Below are 16,564 nucleotides of genomic sequence, written 5' to 3'. Positions count from 1 at the left end.
ACCTATTGATAACCTGGACTTATATTCCCGAAGAACAGCCTAAAATTATCAATCACCTCACAATAATCTTAATCGACTACCGAAAGAATATATTGAGGAATCACAAACGATGGGACGAAGATGTTTGTGACTTCTTTTAATCTTGCCTATCAGAGAAATCAATCTCAAGACAATCTTACGATTGTACTTAGTACGATAGAAACAACAAGATCATATCATGCAACTACATAGAAAATAGTTGGGTCTGGTTTCACAATCCCAATGAAGTCTTCAAGTCGTTAACCTACAGGGTCTCGAGAATAAACCTAAGGTTAAAGGAGAGTCGACTCTAGCTAATACAACTAGTATCACACAGGAGGTGTGGGGATTAGGTTTCCCAATTGCTAGAGTTCTCCTTTATATAGACTTTTAAACCAGGGTTTGCAATCAGTGTTAGCTTAGTAACAAAGCATTTAATATTCACTGTTAGATGAAAATCTGAATAGATTCAAGATAATATCTTTCAACCGTTAGATCGAACTTAGCTTGTTACACACAAATGAAATGCACGTAGGTTTGTGTAACCGTACCCAAACATGTAAACTTAGTTGGTTCAACAATATTTAACCAAATGGTTACCCATATGAGCACTTCCATATCAACCTATTCTTCTTAACCACAACTAGTTCAAATGACTCAAATGAATTACTTAGAGAGTTGTTCAATCGCTTAGATCTTATAGAAGTATACAAGACACAATCGAAGCAAAAACGATTTGATTCACTCGAATCGATTCATGAACTTTACAGCCACGGTTTGAAATTATGCATTCCTTAGTTTATACAAGTTTAAGTTCACGAATAATCGTTTTTAGCAAATAACCAACTTAAGTACGCATACTGGTACGCGGACTTAAGTACCCGAAATAATTTTGTTTTCAGTTCACAAACTCCAGCGGAAATTCACGGGATGTGAACTTCCGAAAGTGCGCATACTGGTACGCGAACTTTAGTTCTGGTTTTCCTGAGCAACAAAGTACGCATACTTTGGTTCAAGGAATAAGGACTTACACACGTATGAGTTACCACACAATGTTTATATCCAACCGTGGTTATATATTCTAAACTCTCATTTCAATCATTGAAACATTCTTAGAGAACGTTATATAGTTGTTATTCACAGACCATTTTTCGTCAAAACAATTTTCAAGTAATTGAAACTTAATATGACTTTATTCACTAGTAAAGATGAACTTGGTGATAGGCTTTGAAAAGGTCCTAAAAATTATCCCCGGCCAAAAACTTGGTGGGTCCGGAGATATGTATAAAATTAAGCGCAATAAAAACGCGGGCCTACAGTAATACCGCAAGTGCACGGTCGTCGTTTGTAGCTCGTGCAAGTACGGGTCGATCCACAGAGATCGGGAGTGTTTGGAGTGTTTCTAGCTATTTTGGGTTCTAGTTGCTATTGGGCTATGAAGCCTTTTGGCTCAAATTGGGCTTTGAGTGCTAATGGGTTTGATAACAATAAAATGAACTGAGCTTGGGCTCAGTTAGTCTTTGAAGTGTAAATGGGCTTTGGCCTTAAACTTAAGCTTTTGGTTAAGCCCACAATTGACTGAATTGGGCTTTAGCTTTAACCTAAACTGTGGTTGGGCCTTAATAAACTGGGCTTTGGTTAAGTTCAGTGAACTGAACTTGGGCTCAGTGTTGAAGTGAGCTTTGGGCTCAGTTGGCTTTGATGAGGACCTGGGATTTTGTAGAGGAAACAGCAGCAGCAGTGGTAGCAGACAGCTGCAAGTGGAGAGGTGAAGGCAACAGGAGAAGTGGAGTGGCAGCAACACAAGGCAAAGAAGAGAAAGCACCAGCAGCAGGATTGCAGCAGCAACTGCAGCTGCACAAGCAGTGCACAGCAGCACAAGGCCAAGAAGAAAAAAGGAAGTTAACAGGAAAAGAAGTAGCAGCAGGGGAAGAAAACAGTACAATGCAGCAGTGCAATGCAGCAAGGCAAGTGCACAGCAGCAGTGCAAGGCAAGTGCAAGAAAGGCAACAACAGGGTAAAACAAGGCAATGAAGACAATGAAGAAACTAAACAACAACAATCAGAGAGCAGTGCAAGTGAACCAAGGCCTAAGGCCAAGGGCAAGGATGATAGTGAAACTAACAGAGCAAGGCTAAGGCAAGAATACAGACAAACAAAAATGGAATGGCAAGATAATCAGCTTGCTATGAGCACTGATTTTTTCCATTGCACAATCAACACATTGCATCCTAAGCATACAAAATGGAATGGCAAGATAATCAGCTTGCTATGAGCACTGATTTCTTCCATTGCACAATCAGTTCAATGCTTCAAAGGTAACTAGCCTAGCATTCCATCAAACTAACAGCAAATTAAACACAACAGTTGAGCTAGACATGGCACTAACATGACAAATTAAAATTAAACAGGAACACATTAAACAGGAAATTAAAACATGAAATTAACAAGAACATTAACAGGAAAATAACAATTTTAACATATGCAGTGAAATTAGAATTGAAACATAACAGGGAATTAAAATTGAAACCCTAAATTGAAATCTAATTGAAATTTTGAAACCCTAAAATTAAACAGTTGAAATTGAAATTAAAATTAAACCTAAACTAACCCAATTTTGGGGGAATCTAGGCTAGCCCAAGAACACACTCAAATTGCTCTACACACTCTCTATTTATAGCATACAATTACCCAAATTTTTCAAACCCTAAAATTAGAAATTAGGTATTTTCAATTCCGAAATTTCTCACCAAATTCGCTGAATTGGTGGTGACCCATGCCTCTTTTCTTCCCTCTCGGTCCTTCTCTGCCTCCAATTGCGTCAATTTCTCCCTAATTCGAGGTGTTTTATCAACCCTCACCTAGGTCAGTTGGTGAGAGGAGTTAAAGCAACTCGGCTAGGGGGATGGTGTGGTGTCGGGTGATGATGGTGAAGACGTGATGGCGCTGCAGAGGTGAGGTGGTAGAGATGGTGGAGCAGGTGGTGGACATGGTGTTCGGTGGAGTTGCAGACGAGGGTCGGGAGAAAGAAGAAGAAAGAAGGAGGAGAAAACGATTTGGGTTAGGGTAAATAGGTTAGGGTTCTAGAGTGTTGAGCGGATCCATCGAGTCTTGATGTTCTGTGACTCTGAGCTGCGAGATGCGAAGATGGTAGGTAGATCGGACGGTGATGCGGAGGCAAGCGAGGAGCGACCGTCGGATGAAGGGATACAACGAAACGAACGGTGCTAGATTAGGTTAGGTGCTGTAGTGTAAGGCGGAGATATCAAACTTTGATGAACAGCAAGAGAGCAACCGTTGGATTCAACTACCATCTAATCTGAAGGCTTGGAATTTCAGCGCTGTGGTGTTTGGCAGAGACTTCAGATTTTGATGCTCTATGAAGGAGCGACCATCGGATGCTTCTGAGAACTGATCTGATGGCTGAGAACGGAGGCGTTTTTGTGTGTAGAAAATGAGGTTGTGCGCACCATTCTTCGCGGCTTCCTTGCGTGATTTCTCCCGGCTTTTCACTACTTTTCTGCTCTTTTTGCTCCGCAAGTCATCCAGACTTTATTTATTACCTAAAAATGCAAAATTAATTAATAAAAATATTTATTCTTGAAAACAATGAAAATACAGAATATGGGATAAAATGTAGAATTAATGCATAAAAGATGAGTTAAATGCCAACAAAAAGTGATAAATATATACAATATTTGGCACTCATCAAATACCCCCAAACCTGAATTTTACTTGTCCTCAAGTAAAACAAAACTAAGGAAATCCTAACTATACCACTGTCGCTGGTCTCTCGAATGCATTTAGCGTATGCACTAAGCCTTTTAAACCACTAAGTGTCCCTAGTGGACGAGTTGAAGTCTCGTGAAGGTTTACCAGAGGTGTGCCTACAAAACCTAAGGACAAAATATGAGCTCAGATTCCATCAAATGTGACATGTGCAAAACAGTTTAAGCTCACAGCAAAATGGAGATGTCAATCTAGCTATCGAAGGCACAATCCTAGCACTGATAACAAAAAAAGACATGTGATAAGAGTGTAAAGTGTATCTACACATGTGTAAAGAAAGATCTGAAGTTATGACTACTAATCACCAAGAGATAGTTTCTCAGGCTAAGAACTGAGGTCGAAATCTAGCTAGCTGTCCGGACTTTACGAGAATTGTGAATGAGTTGGAGGTATTTCACAATTACTCGTGTTGTACATCTATGGCATACACCCTCCTTGCTTATTACAAAAAACAACAAAATGACTATTTACATGACTCTTATTTACATTGACTATTCTCTTTTTATTTTTGGAACAAGAGAGGATGGAATTGATAAATACTTGATTTTTTTTTTGTATTTTTCTGATATTTTTTTCTCTTCTTTTTTTTTTCTGAATATATACATCGTTTTTTTTTTTTGGCAAGGAAACACTTTTGATACTATACAAAAGGAAACAAAAATTACATGACACTTTGCAAGAGGTAGCCCTTTTTGATGCACCCAGTTAAATTCGATGGTTGTTTTTCTTAATGTAACCTCCACCTTCTATCCCAACCAACCAAGGAACAAGCTAGTCAAGTTTCGTTCAGTATTCTAAAGTGATTGGCAATCGTAACTTCCTATCAAACACCTTGAAGATCGAGGCCATACATGTATTGGTAGATCGTGCGCGTGCAAATTTCTTATCACTATGTGAATTGTGCTAGAATCAGGGTGCCTAAATATCTAGACTAAGACTCCTAATAAAATACATATTTGCACAAGAGTCAACATTTCAAGGTAAATGAGCTCCATTTTTATGATTTTTCATTTTTTTAATTTTTTTTGAATTTTGATTTTTCATTTTTTTTTTTTTTTTTTTTGGAATTTTTCAATTTTTTTCAAAAAGAAGAAGGAGTTCGTTTTTCAATTATAGCAAATTATCATGGTATCTACTCTATACCCCCAAACCTAAACTAAACATTGTCCTCAATGTTTCAAAATATGGAAAGAATTATAAAACAATATATGAAGAGGAACATGCTGAGTAGAGTAAAAGGAGAGAGAATACCCGATTTCGGCGAAAGCAGAATTAAAACTCCGTTATTCAAGGCAAAAATCCAACATATTTCAGCCGAGATCATATTGGATTAGAAAAATATATACAAAAGGAACAAAAGTTTTTTAAAATTTATCTACTTGATTATATACAAAAAATTCACCATACACTAACAATCTAAAGAGTTGAGGATCAACCCAAAAGAAAAAGTGTAGAGACATAGAAAGTTTCAAAACACTAAAATTGGACTTAAATGGGAGGGAGAGTGCAAAACCGAATGAATCACCCCTAAACCAAAATTTTTCAACAGGTTTACTTTTAAGCACAAAATATTTTAATTTTAAGGGTTCAGGATTCAAAAGGTCTAACTCATAATGGACTGTTTTCGGGATGGGCAAAGAAATGCATTCCAAATGTGGCTTTTTAAAAGTGTTATATTTTGAAGCAAAATAGTCCAAGAGGACTTGGGAAGCACACAGTTCCAATCCTAGATTAGGAATTTTCAGAAAAATTGGTTTTACAATATTGGCACAAACCAAATCTAGGTTGGGTGGAAGGCCATCAGATTGTGACTTAGGTAGAAGAATAGGCATATCATTATCAATCAAATCAAAATCTTCTAACTCATCTACACATGTCACATCATGCTCACAATCATCAATCACATTGGCAAGATCACAATCAGAATTATTAACATCATCAACAGATTGATTTTCGTGTATCGGCACATCAGGGGAAACATCACATGGAATACTAGAAGAAATATCATGCATTAAGGTCGGGGCAGAGAAGCCTAATGTATTTGAACCCAAAGGTTCCATAACATTTTCAGTATAGACATGTTCTTCTAAAATAACATCATAATCATCATCATCATCATGATAGGGATTTTGCAATCTAGGATAATTTTCAATCCTAAGGTCGGAGCTATTACAAGAATAAAACTCTAATTCATGGGGATGACTCATATCATGTGGTGTTGTTCCTGTTTCCCTAACGGATTCCCATTGATGGGTTTTCTCTGCAATCTCGGCTAAAAAATTCCATGCATCATCCACAGATTTATCAATAAACTCACCATTACACATAGACTCAACCATGGTTCGAGATTTAAAGTCTAGTCCCTCATAGAGGATGACGACAAGTCTCCACTTCTCAATTCCATGGTGCGGACATCCACTCAACAAATCATTAAAACGTTCAAAATAGTGAAAAACAGTTTCCTCATCCAATTGGACAAAACAATTGATACTTTGACGAATAGCGATGGTCCTATGATGTGGAAAAAATCTTTGGAAAAATTGATTAGTGAGTTGTTCCCAAGTGGTGATTGATTGTGGTCTCAAACCGTAAAACCATGTTTTGGCCCTTTCCTTTAAAGAAAATGTAAACAAACGCAATTTCAGAGAGTCTTCGGACATATGATCAGGTTGCATAGTCCGACAAATTTGTTCAAACTCTCTCACATGAGTATAGGGGTTCTCAGAATCGAACCCTCGAAATATAGGAAGTATTTGTATCATGCTTGCATTTATTTTAAAAGGGTTATTGGGTTGAGGTAATACAATACATGATAATGGAATTTGTATTGATGGATACATGTATTTATGGAGAGCATGAGGTTGGCCCATTTTGAAAAGATACAAAGCCCACTATTTGGTTTTAATGGGTTTTTTTTTTTTTTTTTTTTTTTAAAAGGAAAAAAGTAACGAAAAATATATTTTTTTTTTTTTTTTTTTAAAGAAAGAAAATAAAATTTGGTTTTTGAAATGGGAGCAAGCCCACTGTTTGTCCTCTAATGGAATGGAAGGAAGGCTGCGGCTCAAGAAACACTAAGTTTTAATTTTGAAAGTTTAATTTGGCCCAGTTGGTTAAGGCCCGACGTTTGTTTTAAAACTTTGGTTTCGAGGTCCACTCTTGAGTGGAAGCAAGCCCACAATCAGTTATAAGCTCAGCTGGGTTTAAACCCAGAATACAAAATACAAGTCCAATGGAAGAATTTAAACAAGCCCACACAAAATAAATACAAGCCCACAAATTAAACAACAAACCCACAAATAAATTATTACAAGCCCAACAGAAAAATAAAAAACCCAAAAAATTGGGTTAATTATTACAAGCCCACAATTAAAGAAATTTGGAAGCCCACAAGTTGGGTTCTCTCAATGGAATGGGTTTAGGCTTACCTTTTTAGCACAGCCCAGCTGCTCTGATATTGTTGCAAAAACCCAGTTGGGTTTTGGTTCTTTTCCTTGGTGGCGTCCCAGCAGAGGAAAAACAGGTTCAGAACAGCAGGTCCAACAGCAAATGAAGTGAAGCAGATGCAGATGCAAATGCTATGCAGTGAAATGCAAAAATAACTAATAAAACAACAAGAAAAACACAGCACCAATCCCCGGCAGCGGCGCCAAAAACTTGATATGCTTTGAAAAGGTCCTAAAAATTATCCCCGGCCAAAAACTTGGTGGGTCCGGAGATATGTATAAAATTAAGCGCAATAAAAACGCGGGCCTACAGTAATACCGCAAGTGCACGGTCGTCGGTTGTAGCTCGTGCAAGTACGGGTCGATCCACAGAGATCGGGAGTGTTTGGAGTGTTTCTAGCTATTTTGGGTTCTAGTTGCTATTGGGCTATGAAGCCTTTTGGCTCAAATTGGGCTTTGAGTGCTAATGGGTTTGATAACAATAAAATGAACTGAGCTTGGGCTCAGTTAGTCTTTGAAGTGTAAATGGGCTTTGGCCTTAAACTTAAGCTTTTGGTTAAGCCCACAATTGACTGAATTGGGCTTTAGCTTTAACCTAAACTGTGGTTGGGCCTTAATAAACTGGGCTTTGGTTAAGTTCAGTGAACTGAACTTGGGCTCAGTGTTGAAGCGAGCTTTGGGCTCAGTTGGCTTTGATGAGGACCTGGGCTTTTGTAGAGGAAACAGCAGCAGCAGTGGTAGCAGACAGCTGCAAGTGGAGAGGTGAAGGCAACAGGAGAAGTGGAGTGGAAGCAACACAAGGCAAAGAAGAGAAAGCAGCAGCAGCAGGATTGCAGCAGCAACTGCAGCTGCACAAGCAGTGCACAGCAGCACAAGGCCAAGAAGAAAAAAGGAAGTTAACAGGAAAAGAAGTAGCAGCAGGGGAAGAAAACAGTACAATGCAGCAGTGCAATGCAGCAAGGCAAGTGCACAGCAGCAGTGCAAGGCAAGTGCAAGAAAGGCAACAACAGGGTAAAACAAGGCAATGAAGACAATGAAGAAACTAAACAACAACAATCAGAGAGCAGTGCAAGTGAACCAAGGCCTAAGGCCAAGGGCAAGGATGATAGTGAAACTAACAGAGCAAGGCTAAGGCAAGAATACAGACAAACAAAAATGGAATGGCAAGATAATCAGCTTGCTATGAGCACTGATTTTTTCCATTGCACAATCAACACATTGCATCCTAAGCATACAAAATGGAATGGCAAGATAATCAGCTTGCTATGAGCACTGATTTCTTCCATTGCACAATCAGTTCAATGCTTCAAAGGTAACTAGCCTAGCATTCCATCAAACTAACAGCAAATTAAACACAACAGTTGAGCTAGACATGGCACTAACATGACAAATTAAAATTAAACAGGAACACATTAAACAGGAAATTAAAACATGAAATTAACAAGAACATTAACAGGAAAATAACAATTTTAACATATGCAGTGAAATTAGAATTGAAACATAACAGGGAATTAAAATTGAAACCCTAAATTGAAATCTAATTGAAATTTTGAAACCCTAAAATTAAACAGTTGAAATTGAAATTAAAATTAAACCTAAACTAACCCAATTTTGGGGGAATCTAGGCTAGCCCAAGAACACACTCAAATTGCTCTACACACTCTCTATTTATAGCATACAATTACCCAAATTTTTCAAACCCTAAAATTAGAAATTAGGTATTTTCAATTCCGAAATTTCTCACCAAATTCGCTGAATTGGTGGTGACCCATGCCTCTTTTCTTCCCTCTCGGTCCTTCTCTGCCTCCAATTGCGTCAATTTCTCCCTAATTCATGGTGTTTTATCAACCCTCACCTAGGTCAGTTGGTGAGAGGAGTTAAAGCAACTCGGCTAGGGGGATGGTGTGGTGTCGGGTGATGATGGTGAAGACGTGATGGCGCTGCAGAGGTGAGGTGGTAGAGATGGTGGAGCAGGTGGTGGACATGGTGTTCGGTGGAGTTGCAGACGAGGGTCGGGAGAAAGAAGAAGAAAGAAGGAGGAGAAAACGATTTGGGTTAGGGTAAATAGGTTAGGGTTCTAGAGTGTTGAGCGGATCCATCGAGTCTTGATGTTCTGTGACTCTGAGCTGCGAGATGCGAAGATGGTAGGTAGATCGGACGGTGATGCGGAGGCAAGCGAGGAGCGACCGTCGGATGAAGGGATACAACGAAACGAACGGTGCTAGATTAGGTTAGGTGCTGTAGTGTAAGGCGGAGATATCAAACTTTGATGAACAGCAAGAGAGCAACCGTTGGATTCAACTACCATCTAATCTGAAGGCTTGGAATTTCAGCGCTGTGGTGTTTGGCAGAGACTTCAGATTTTGATGCTCTATGAAGGAGCGACCATCGGATGCTTCTGAGAACTGATCTGATGGCTGAGAACGGAGGCGTTTTTGTGTGTAGAAAATGAGGTTGTGCGCACCATTCTTCGCGGCTTCCTTGCGTGATTTCTCCCGGCTTTTCACTACTTTTCTGCTCTTTTTGCTCCGCAAGTCATCCAGACTTTATTTATTACCTAAAAATGCAAAATTAATTAATAAAAATATTTATTCTTGAAAACAATGAAAATACAGAATATGGGATAAAATGTAGAATTAATGCATAAAAGATGAGTTAAATGCCAACAAAAAGTGATAAATATATACAATATTTGGCACTCATCACTTGGCCAAAGCGAAAGCTTACCAACACATACTTCAAGAAATAGATAAGCGAGATAAACTCAGCTCGAAATAGCAAATGTGTATAATCAAAGTCTATATAGCAATACGACTTTTGTCTCAAGATAAGAGATATAGTATATAGATTTTTGAGTGATAGATAAGTTCAAGTCTCCACATACCTTTTAGTCGATGAAGTTCCACCAGTTCCTTGAGTATTTCTTCATCTTTGTATGATGATCGTCATGGAGTCTTGAGCTCAACTACACTTTCTATCCTAGTCCGAGACTTAGCTATAAGTAGACTAGAAATCAAGACTTATACTTTTGATCACTAACATTGACAAACATGCTTGAGATAGCAACGCATGCGAGTTCGACAGAGTAGTTCTCTAACAGATAACCATAAATTCCTGGAACCCTAATATATAAAACGAAAACGAAATTTCTTTGTTCAAAAGAAATACCTAGTAACGCATCCATGGTGATAAACAAATAGGATCAGAACCACGCTAATCTTCAAGAAATATCCATGACCAATCTTGAACGAAGAAACAAAATTGCACTAGTTGGTAGAGCCGTGCTTGATAACGTGTTTAAGGAGAAATATAGAGAAGAAAGAGATCTTATTCATTAGATATCAATGTACTATTACATAGGAATAAGCCCCTATTTATAGGCTAGAGTGTCAATCCTGATTACATATAGATAGGCCGCACACATGGGACAAAGGCCCTACGACATTTCCTTTTTTCTTTGATTTCTTATGTTATACTGGTATCAACATGGAAAGTTTTTATCTGGAATGGTTATGTCACATTAAAAAAATCGAAGGAGAAATAACAGATTTTATATTTTACATATATTTATTAGATATTAGTAACCCTGCCTAAAAGAAAAATTTAATTAGTTTTCCTTTTGAATAATAAGGGGCCATAATAAGTACACCACATATTGTGGCTGAATGCACCACAGCACCTACAATCCAACATCAGAAAATTAATTGCATGCTTTTAAATAACAAGAATATTCATGACCCATTCAAATTAAGGTGTCTTGGGCTGAGTGGTGATTCTCTAAGTTCTAATGAAATATTCACCGTCACTTATCCAAAACACAATTAACATCTTACAAATGGAGGTATACAAAGGCTTACCGGTCAAAACTATTAAAATCTGTTACAGGGTCAATTTTCCCTGTAGTCACATATCTTGATCGTGTGCAATTAACATTAGCTAAAATGCTTTTGGCTTCGAGTCTCCAAGGAAAAAAAGTTATTGTAACGTTGAATGATAAAGGGAAAATGCAATATGAAGATTGTTGGAGATGCCGAGGGAAAAATAGGGATGCAATAGACAAAATTAAGTAAGAGGAAGAATAGATAAAGAATTCGTGTTACGATCGTTGAAGATAATCCTTATGTCCATTTATAAAGGCTTCTACTAGTAGATACCTAGAATAACTAGAATTCTAAATAAAGCAAATAGTTATATCTTCTAAACTTAGGATAGATGGATGGATGGATGAGGGGCGGAGGCAGTTTAAAACAAGGTTGCAAGGGTATGCATTTACAAAGAATGATTTTTTAGGGACCATGGTTTTTTTGAGGGGACCATGATTTTATTAGGCCACCTTCCCTATAATTATAAGGGGTGTCCTAAAACATTGAGATGACTAACCTACCCTTAACCTAATTTAATTTAAAACCAACCCAATAACCACCTATATATATATAACCACCACCTCCTCCCACCATCGCTGATGACCACCCCCACCACCTCCGATTATTACCAGCTTCAACCACCGATTACCACCACCACCACCGCCGATTACCACCATCACCACCTCCGATTATCACCACCACCAACCACCGATTACCACCACCACCTCCGATTACCACCACCACCAACCACCACCACCACTATATATATAGCTTAATTTAAAACATTAACAAAGATATTCTCACAAACCCATTACTTGTCATTCGTTTTTGGTTGAATAAATGAGAAGTAATCATTAAAATGAGTTGAAAATGGAAGTTGCAGAGAGGTTTAATGGAGGGTTTTTTTTCCAGAGAAAAGTTCGGTTATCACAAATTAATCTTTTCTTAACCGAACTTAGTGTTCGGTTGATTCGCAAAAAAATACTTTTAACCAAACTCCTTGTATTAGAACAACACAAGTCCATAAGTTCGGTTCCTTCGCAAAATAAGGATATCACCGAACTTTAGTTTACGAAAATAATGAGAAGTCCACAAGTTCGGTTCGTTCGCAAAAATGTTAAGTTTTCTTTGTAACTGAACTCTACCTTTGAAAATTCGTAACTGAACTCTACCTAATTCGCCAAGAAATAAATTTCGTAGTAACCGAACGTTTGCCTAATTGCATATATGCATATATAAGCCCAGTTCGGTTGATTCACAAAATATATTGAAGTTTGCGAACCAACCGAACTTCTAACACTAGGTTACTTTTAACCTGCAGTTCGGTTGGGAACTTGGTTGCGTTGAAGTTTGCGAAATAACCGAACACACAAGATGTACCCAAATAAATTGTTAAGTTCAAAGTTCGGTTACCTACCATTTTATCCTAGGTAACCGAACATTACACTGTACGACCAAAACCTCCATTAACGACCGAGTTCGGTAACCTGCGTGTTTGGAAAACGTAACCGAACTATACTTTAAGGTGTGTTCGGTTACATGTTCTTGACATATGGTAACCGAACTGGCCCAAATCTACATAAAAAATTTCATTTTTTTTGAAAGTTTGGAGCAATTCAACCAACATTATCTAAGTTTGAAGCATACCTGGGTACCCAAATACCCTTCCTCCGGTTGTGGTTGGTTAAATCCATCGTTTTCATGTTTTCCTTCTTCATCTTCTCTAACTTTACTCTCTCAATTATTCTACTTCTTTAAAAAAAAAACCATCTGATTTTTTAATCTCACTAATTATCTTTGACTTAATCATCTCACTAATCATTACACTAACTACTATTAACACTAACTAATCATCACCCAAAATTAATCAGGAGGATAGTTTAGGTATTAATATAAATATTTAGATAAGGGGTGACCTAGATTTACTTCTAATGTCTTTACCCAAAATAAAACCATGGTCCCCAAAATATCGTTCTTTACAAACCCTACCAAACTGACTCCCAACACTAATTTAGGCCCATTTATAAATTTTAGGCTATTTATAAGCCCGTTGCACCCCTTCAACCCGAAGTATATTTTTGCACCCCTACTTAGAAATCTTGGCTCTGCCCCGGATGTCCTACACTCTTACATCATATTGCAACAAAAATTTCCCTACAGAACTCACCTCCACCAGAAGTTGGTGCAGCTCTTGGTGCAATTACCCCTAGCCTCCTAGAGGACCTCCACATGCTGAAACCCACCACCCCGCACAGCCTCTAAAGGACCATGAAAGCTCAACTCCACCGGAGATTTTTAAGTCCAGAAGATTATTCTCAATTCTTTACTTGAATTACCCTGCAGCCCTTTAAGCGCACCACAATTTTAGGTTGCGGATAATTTTGGTAGGCAAAGTATAAATATGGAATTTCAGTTAAATCATAGTTTTGTTAGTATAACTATAGGTTTCCTAGGTTTCCTAGGTTAGTTTGAGGCCTATATAAAAAGGCCTAGTGTTTGTAGAGAAAAAACACAAAGATGGCTTCTGCTATGGTTCTACCACCACCCTCATACTCATCAATGGGATCTGATCACAAAAACCTCTACGAACAACCAATGACTTGCGATGACGAAGATTTATATAGTCATCTTAAACATCTTCAAAGACAACTTGAATTCATAGATATTCAAGAAGAATATGTGAAAGATGAACTGAAAAATCTAAAGAGAGAATTACTTAGAGCACAAGAAGAGGTTAAAAGGATCAAATCAGTTCCTACTATTATTGGTCAATTTATGGAAATGGTTGATCAAAATAATGGGATTGTTGGTTCAACTACCGGCTCTAATTATTACGTCAGGATTTTAAGCACTATTAATAGAGAGTTATTGAAACCTTCTGCTTCTGTTGCTTTACATCGTCATTCACATGCTCTCGTTGAGGTTTTACCTCCTGAAGCTAATTCAAGTATTTCTTTGCTTACTCAATCTGAGAAGCCAGATATTACTTACAATGATATTGGAGGTTGCGACATTCAAAAACAAGAAATACGAGAGGCTGTTGAGTTACCACTTACGCATCACGAGCTATACCAACAGATTGGTATTGATCCACCTCGGGGTGTTCTGCTGGATGGTCCTCCTGGTACTGGTAAAACTATGCTTGCCAAAGCTGTTGCAAATCATACAACTGCTGCTTTCATTCGAGTCTCTGGTTCTGAATTCGTGCAGAAGTACCTAGGAGAGGTACGAATTATACGATATAGCCTTTCAATATTACACTATGACAGTGGAGCTGGAATTTCTGGCTAGCTTAGTGTATTTTTTTCATCTTTTTTAGATACAATGTTTATGTTTTTATTTGTACTGATTTTCGGTGTATGCAGTATGTGCTTCCTTTCCTTATAATACATAAAGTTTGTATTTGTTTCAGGGTCCAAGAATGGTCCGTGATGTATTCCGTCTTGCAAAAGAGAATGCTCCTGCTATCATCTTTATTGATGAAGTAGATGCCATTGCTACTGCTAGGTTTGATGCCCAAACTGGAGGGGATAGAGAAGTTCAGCGAATTCTCATGGAGCTCCTGAATCAGGTAAAATTCTTGCTGATAGATCTCTAGTGCACAATCTATACGATTTAGGCTCAGATGCTCGAACACCAGAGCATGTACCGCTATGTTATGCTTTCTTCATTTGTTTATGAAGCTAACCTTTTAATTTTCTCATATTGCTTTAACAGATGGATGGATTTGACCAAACAGTGAACGTTAAGGTCATAATGGCAACTAATCGAGCTGACACATTGGATCCTGCACTTCTAAGGCCTGGTAGACTTGACAGAAAAATTAAATTTCCTCTTCCTGATAGACGGCAAAAGCGACTGGTGTTCCAAGTAAGCATTGTGATGCATTGTAACTGTCGCCATGTTTATGATGGGTGGTCTTTTTATCAGTAAAACAAGTTCCTATTTTTCCCAGACCTTTAAACTTCTACTTGTGATAGACTTGTTTGTTTATTTAGAAATTCTTAGCTTTATTTAATGTTATCGTCATTAGTGTTGCTATATATCTCCTTCGTTAACTTTGATATATCTTTCTGCAGGTATGCACTGCAAAGATGAACTTGAGCGATGAGGTAGATCTAGAAGACTATGTCTCTCGTCCAGATAAAATTAGTGCTGCAGAGGTTAGTTGGTTTCAGATTTTGTATATTGTGTTTTTTTGTAGGGTGTCGTAATTGGTTAATAACCTCTATTAGCGGTAGTACGAAATGGAATATCTACTTTCTCATCTTTTATGTTTACTGATTTGATTAATATAATCTCAGATATCTGCTATCTGTCAAGAAGCTGGAATGCATGCTGTTCGCAAGAACCGATATGTTATTCTTCCCAAGGATTTCGAGAAGGGATACAGGACGAATGTTAAGAAGCCAGAAACAGATTTCGATTTCTACAAGTGAAGAGAAGGTTGGCCAGCAGTGAAGGAACTTGGAGAAACGCTGTATAATCAAAAGCTATCCCTGGAAATTTTTGACATATGTGAAAGAGCGTTGAGACATATTTTCGCTTACGTATGTGAGAGAGTAGTCGTAGTACTCGATCGAAATAAATGATCTTTTGTTTGATGTGTTTAAACTTTTGCGTTCTCTAAGGATCGATCGCAATCTCTCACAACATTTTTTCTATTTTCTTTTTCTTGGGTAGGGAGTACGTACGTCACAACACTCCTGCCAGAAAACTAGTGCATTTTACGACTTGTCATCTGATCCCTATGATTTCGAGTTTCAACCGTCTAGGGTTGTAATGGAAATTGTTTTTCACTTGATTGTTTTTGGAAACTCGTAAACCATGAGTAATAAACATTTTTATTTCCTTTCATATTCTTACTATGTTCTGAAAAGAAGTATTCCGGTATCCGAAAGATGAAAGTATCCTATCTACCGATCCAAAAAAAAAATATCCAGGTAAACAAAGAAAAACTGATTTATTTTATTTTTGAATATTTAAAAGGAAATAAATAAATAATAAAAAAAATATACATTACAAATAAGAAGCCGAATAAAAACTTGGTCTACAAAGCTTGAATATCAGAAAAATTATTGTATCTAAAAGTTAAGAAGAAACGTTTTAAGCAATATTCAAACAAGCTTGACATCTTTTAACTCTGTTGTCCAAAGCTACCGAAACAACATTGGATGAAAATGTGCTTTATTTGAAACTAAATTTTATTTTGAATACTATCAAGATTCCTTACCTTACACATGTTAACTTCAATCACTATATTTGGAAAAAATAAATTCACTCAGTTACGGTGGTTTTCATGTACTGGTATATATAGACGACTTCTATAGTTTACTCCAACATCTCAGTTTCTTTCACAAAATTTATTTAGTCCGTTTAGGTCAGCTTGTATTCAGTTTAACCTGTTTCCTAAGTAAAAACAAATTATCATCACCAGCAATGTTTTATACT

At 37.5% G+C, this 16,564-nt stretch overlaps 1 protein-coding gene across 1 annotated transcript; it reads left to right on the top strand.

Annotated features, from left to right (window-relative positions):
* Positions 1-13,630: 13,630 nt before the first annotated feature.
* On the top strand, positions 13,631-15,552 carry LOC113316336 (26S proteasome regulatory subunit 6B homolog). Its single transcript, XM_026564539.1, has 5 exons — positions 13,631-14,338; positions 14,526-14,684; positions 14,831-14,983; positions 15,193-15,276; positions 15,418-15,552. Exons 1-5 carry the CDS (start codon positions 13,631-13,633, stop codon positions 15,550-15,552), a joined length of 1,239 nt encoding a protein of 412 aa, XP_026420324.1.
* The last annotated feature ends 1,012 nt before the right edge of the window (positions 15,553-16,564 follow it).

The sequence above is a fragment of the Papaver somniferum genome, chromosome 10 (genome assembly GCF_003573695.1).
Source record: "Papaver somniferum cultivar HN1 chromosome 10, ASM357369v1, whole genome shotgun sequence".
Lineage (NCBI taxonomy): Eukaryota > Viridiplantae > Streptophyta > Magnoliopsida > Ranunculales > Papaveraceae > Papaver > Papaver somniferum.
The sequence above is the reverse complement of the archived record's forward strand: the minus strand, read 5'-3'. Positions and strand labels throughout refer to the sequence as shown.

Coding starts and splice junctions, on each gene's coding strand:
- LOC113316336 (XM_026564539.1), top strand. CDS start 13,631: ATGGCTTCTGCTATGGTTCTACCACCACCCTCATACTCATCAATGGGA. Junction 14,685..14,830: donor TCATGGAGCTCCTGAATCAG/GTAAAATTCTTG, acceptor TTGCTTTAACAG/ATGGATGGATTTGACCAAAC. Junction 14,984..15,192: donor AAAAGCGACTGGTGTTCCAA/GTAAGCATTGTG, acceptor ATCTTTCTGCAG/GTATGCACTGCAAAGATGAA.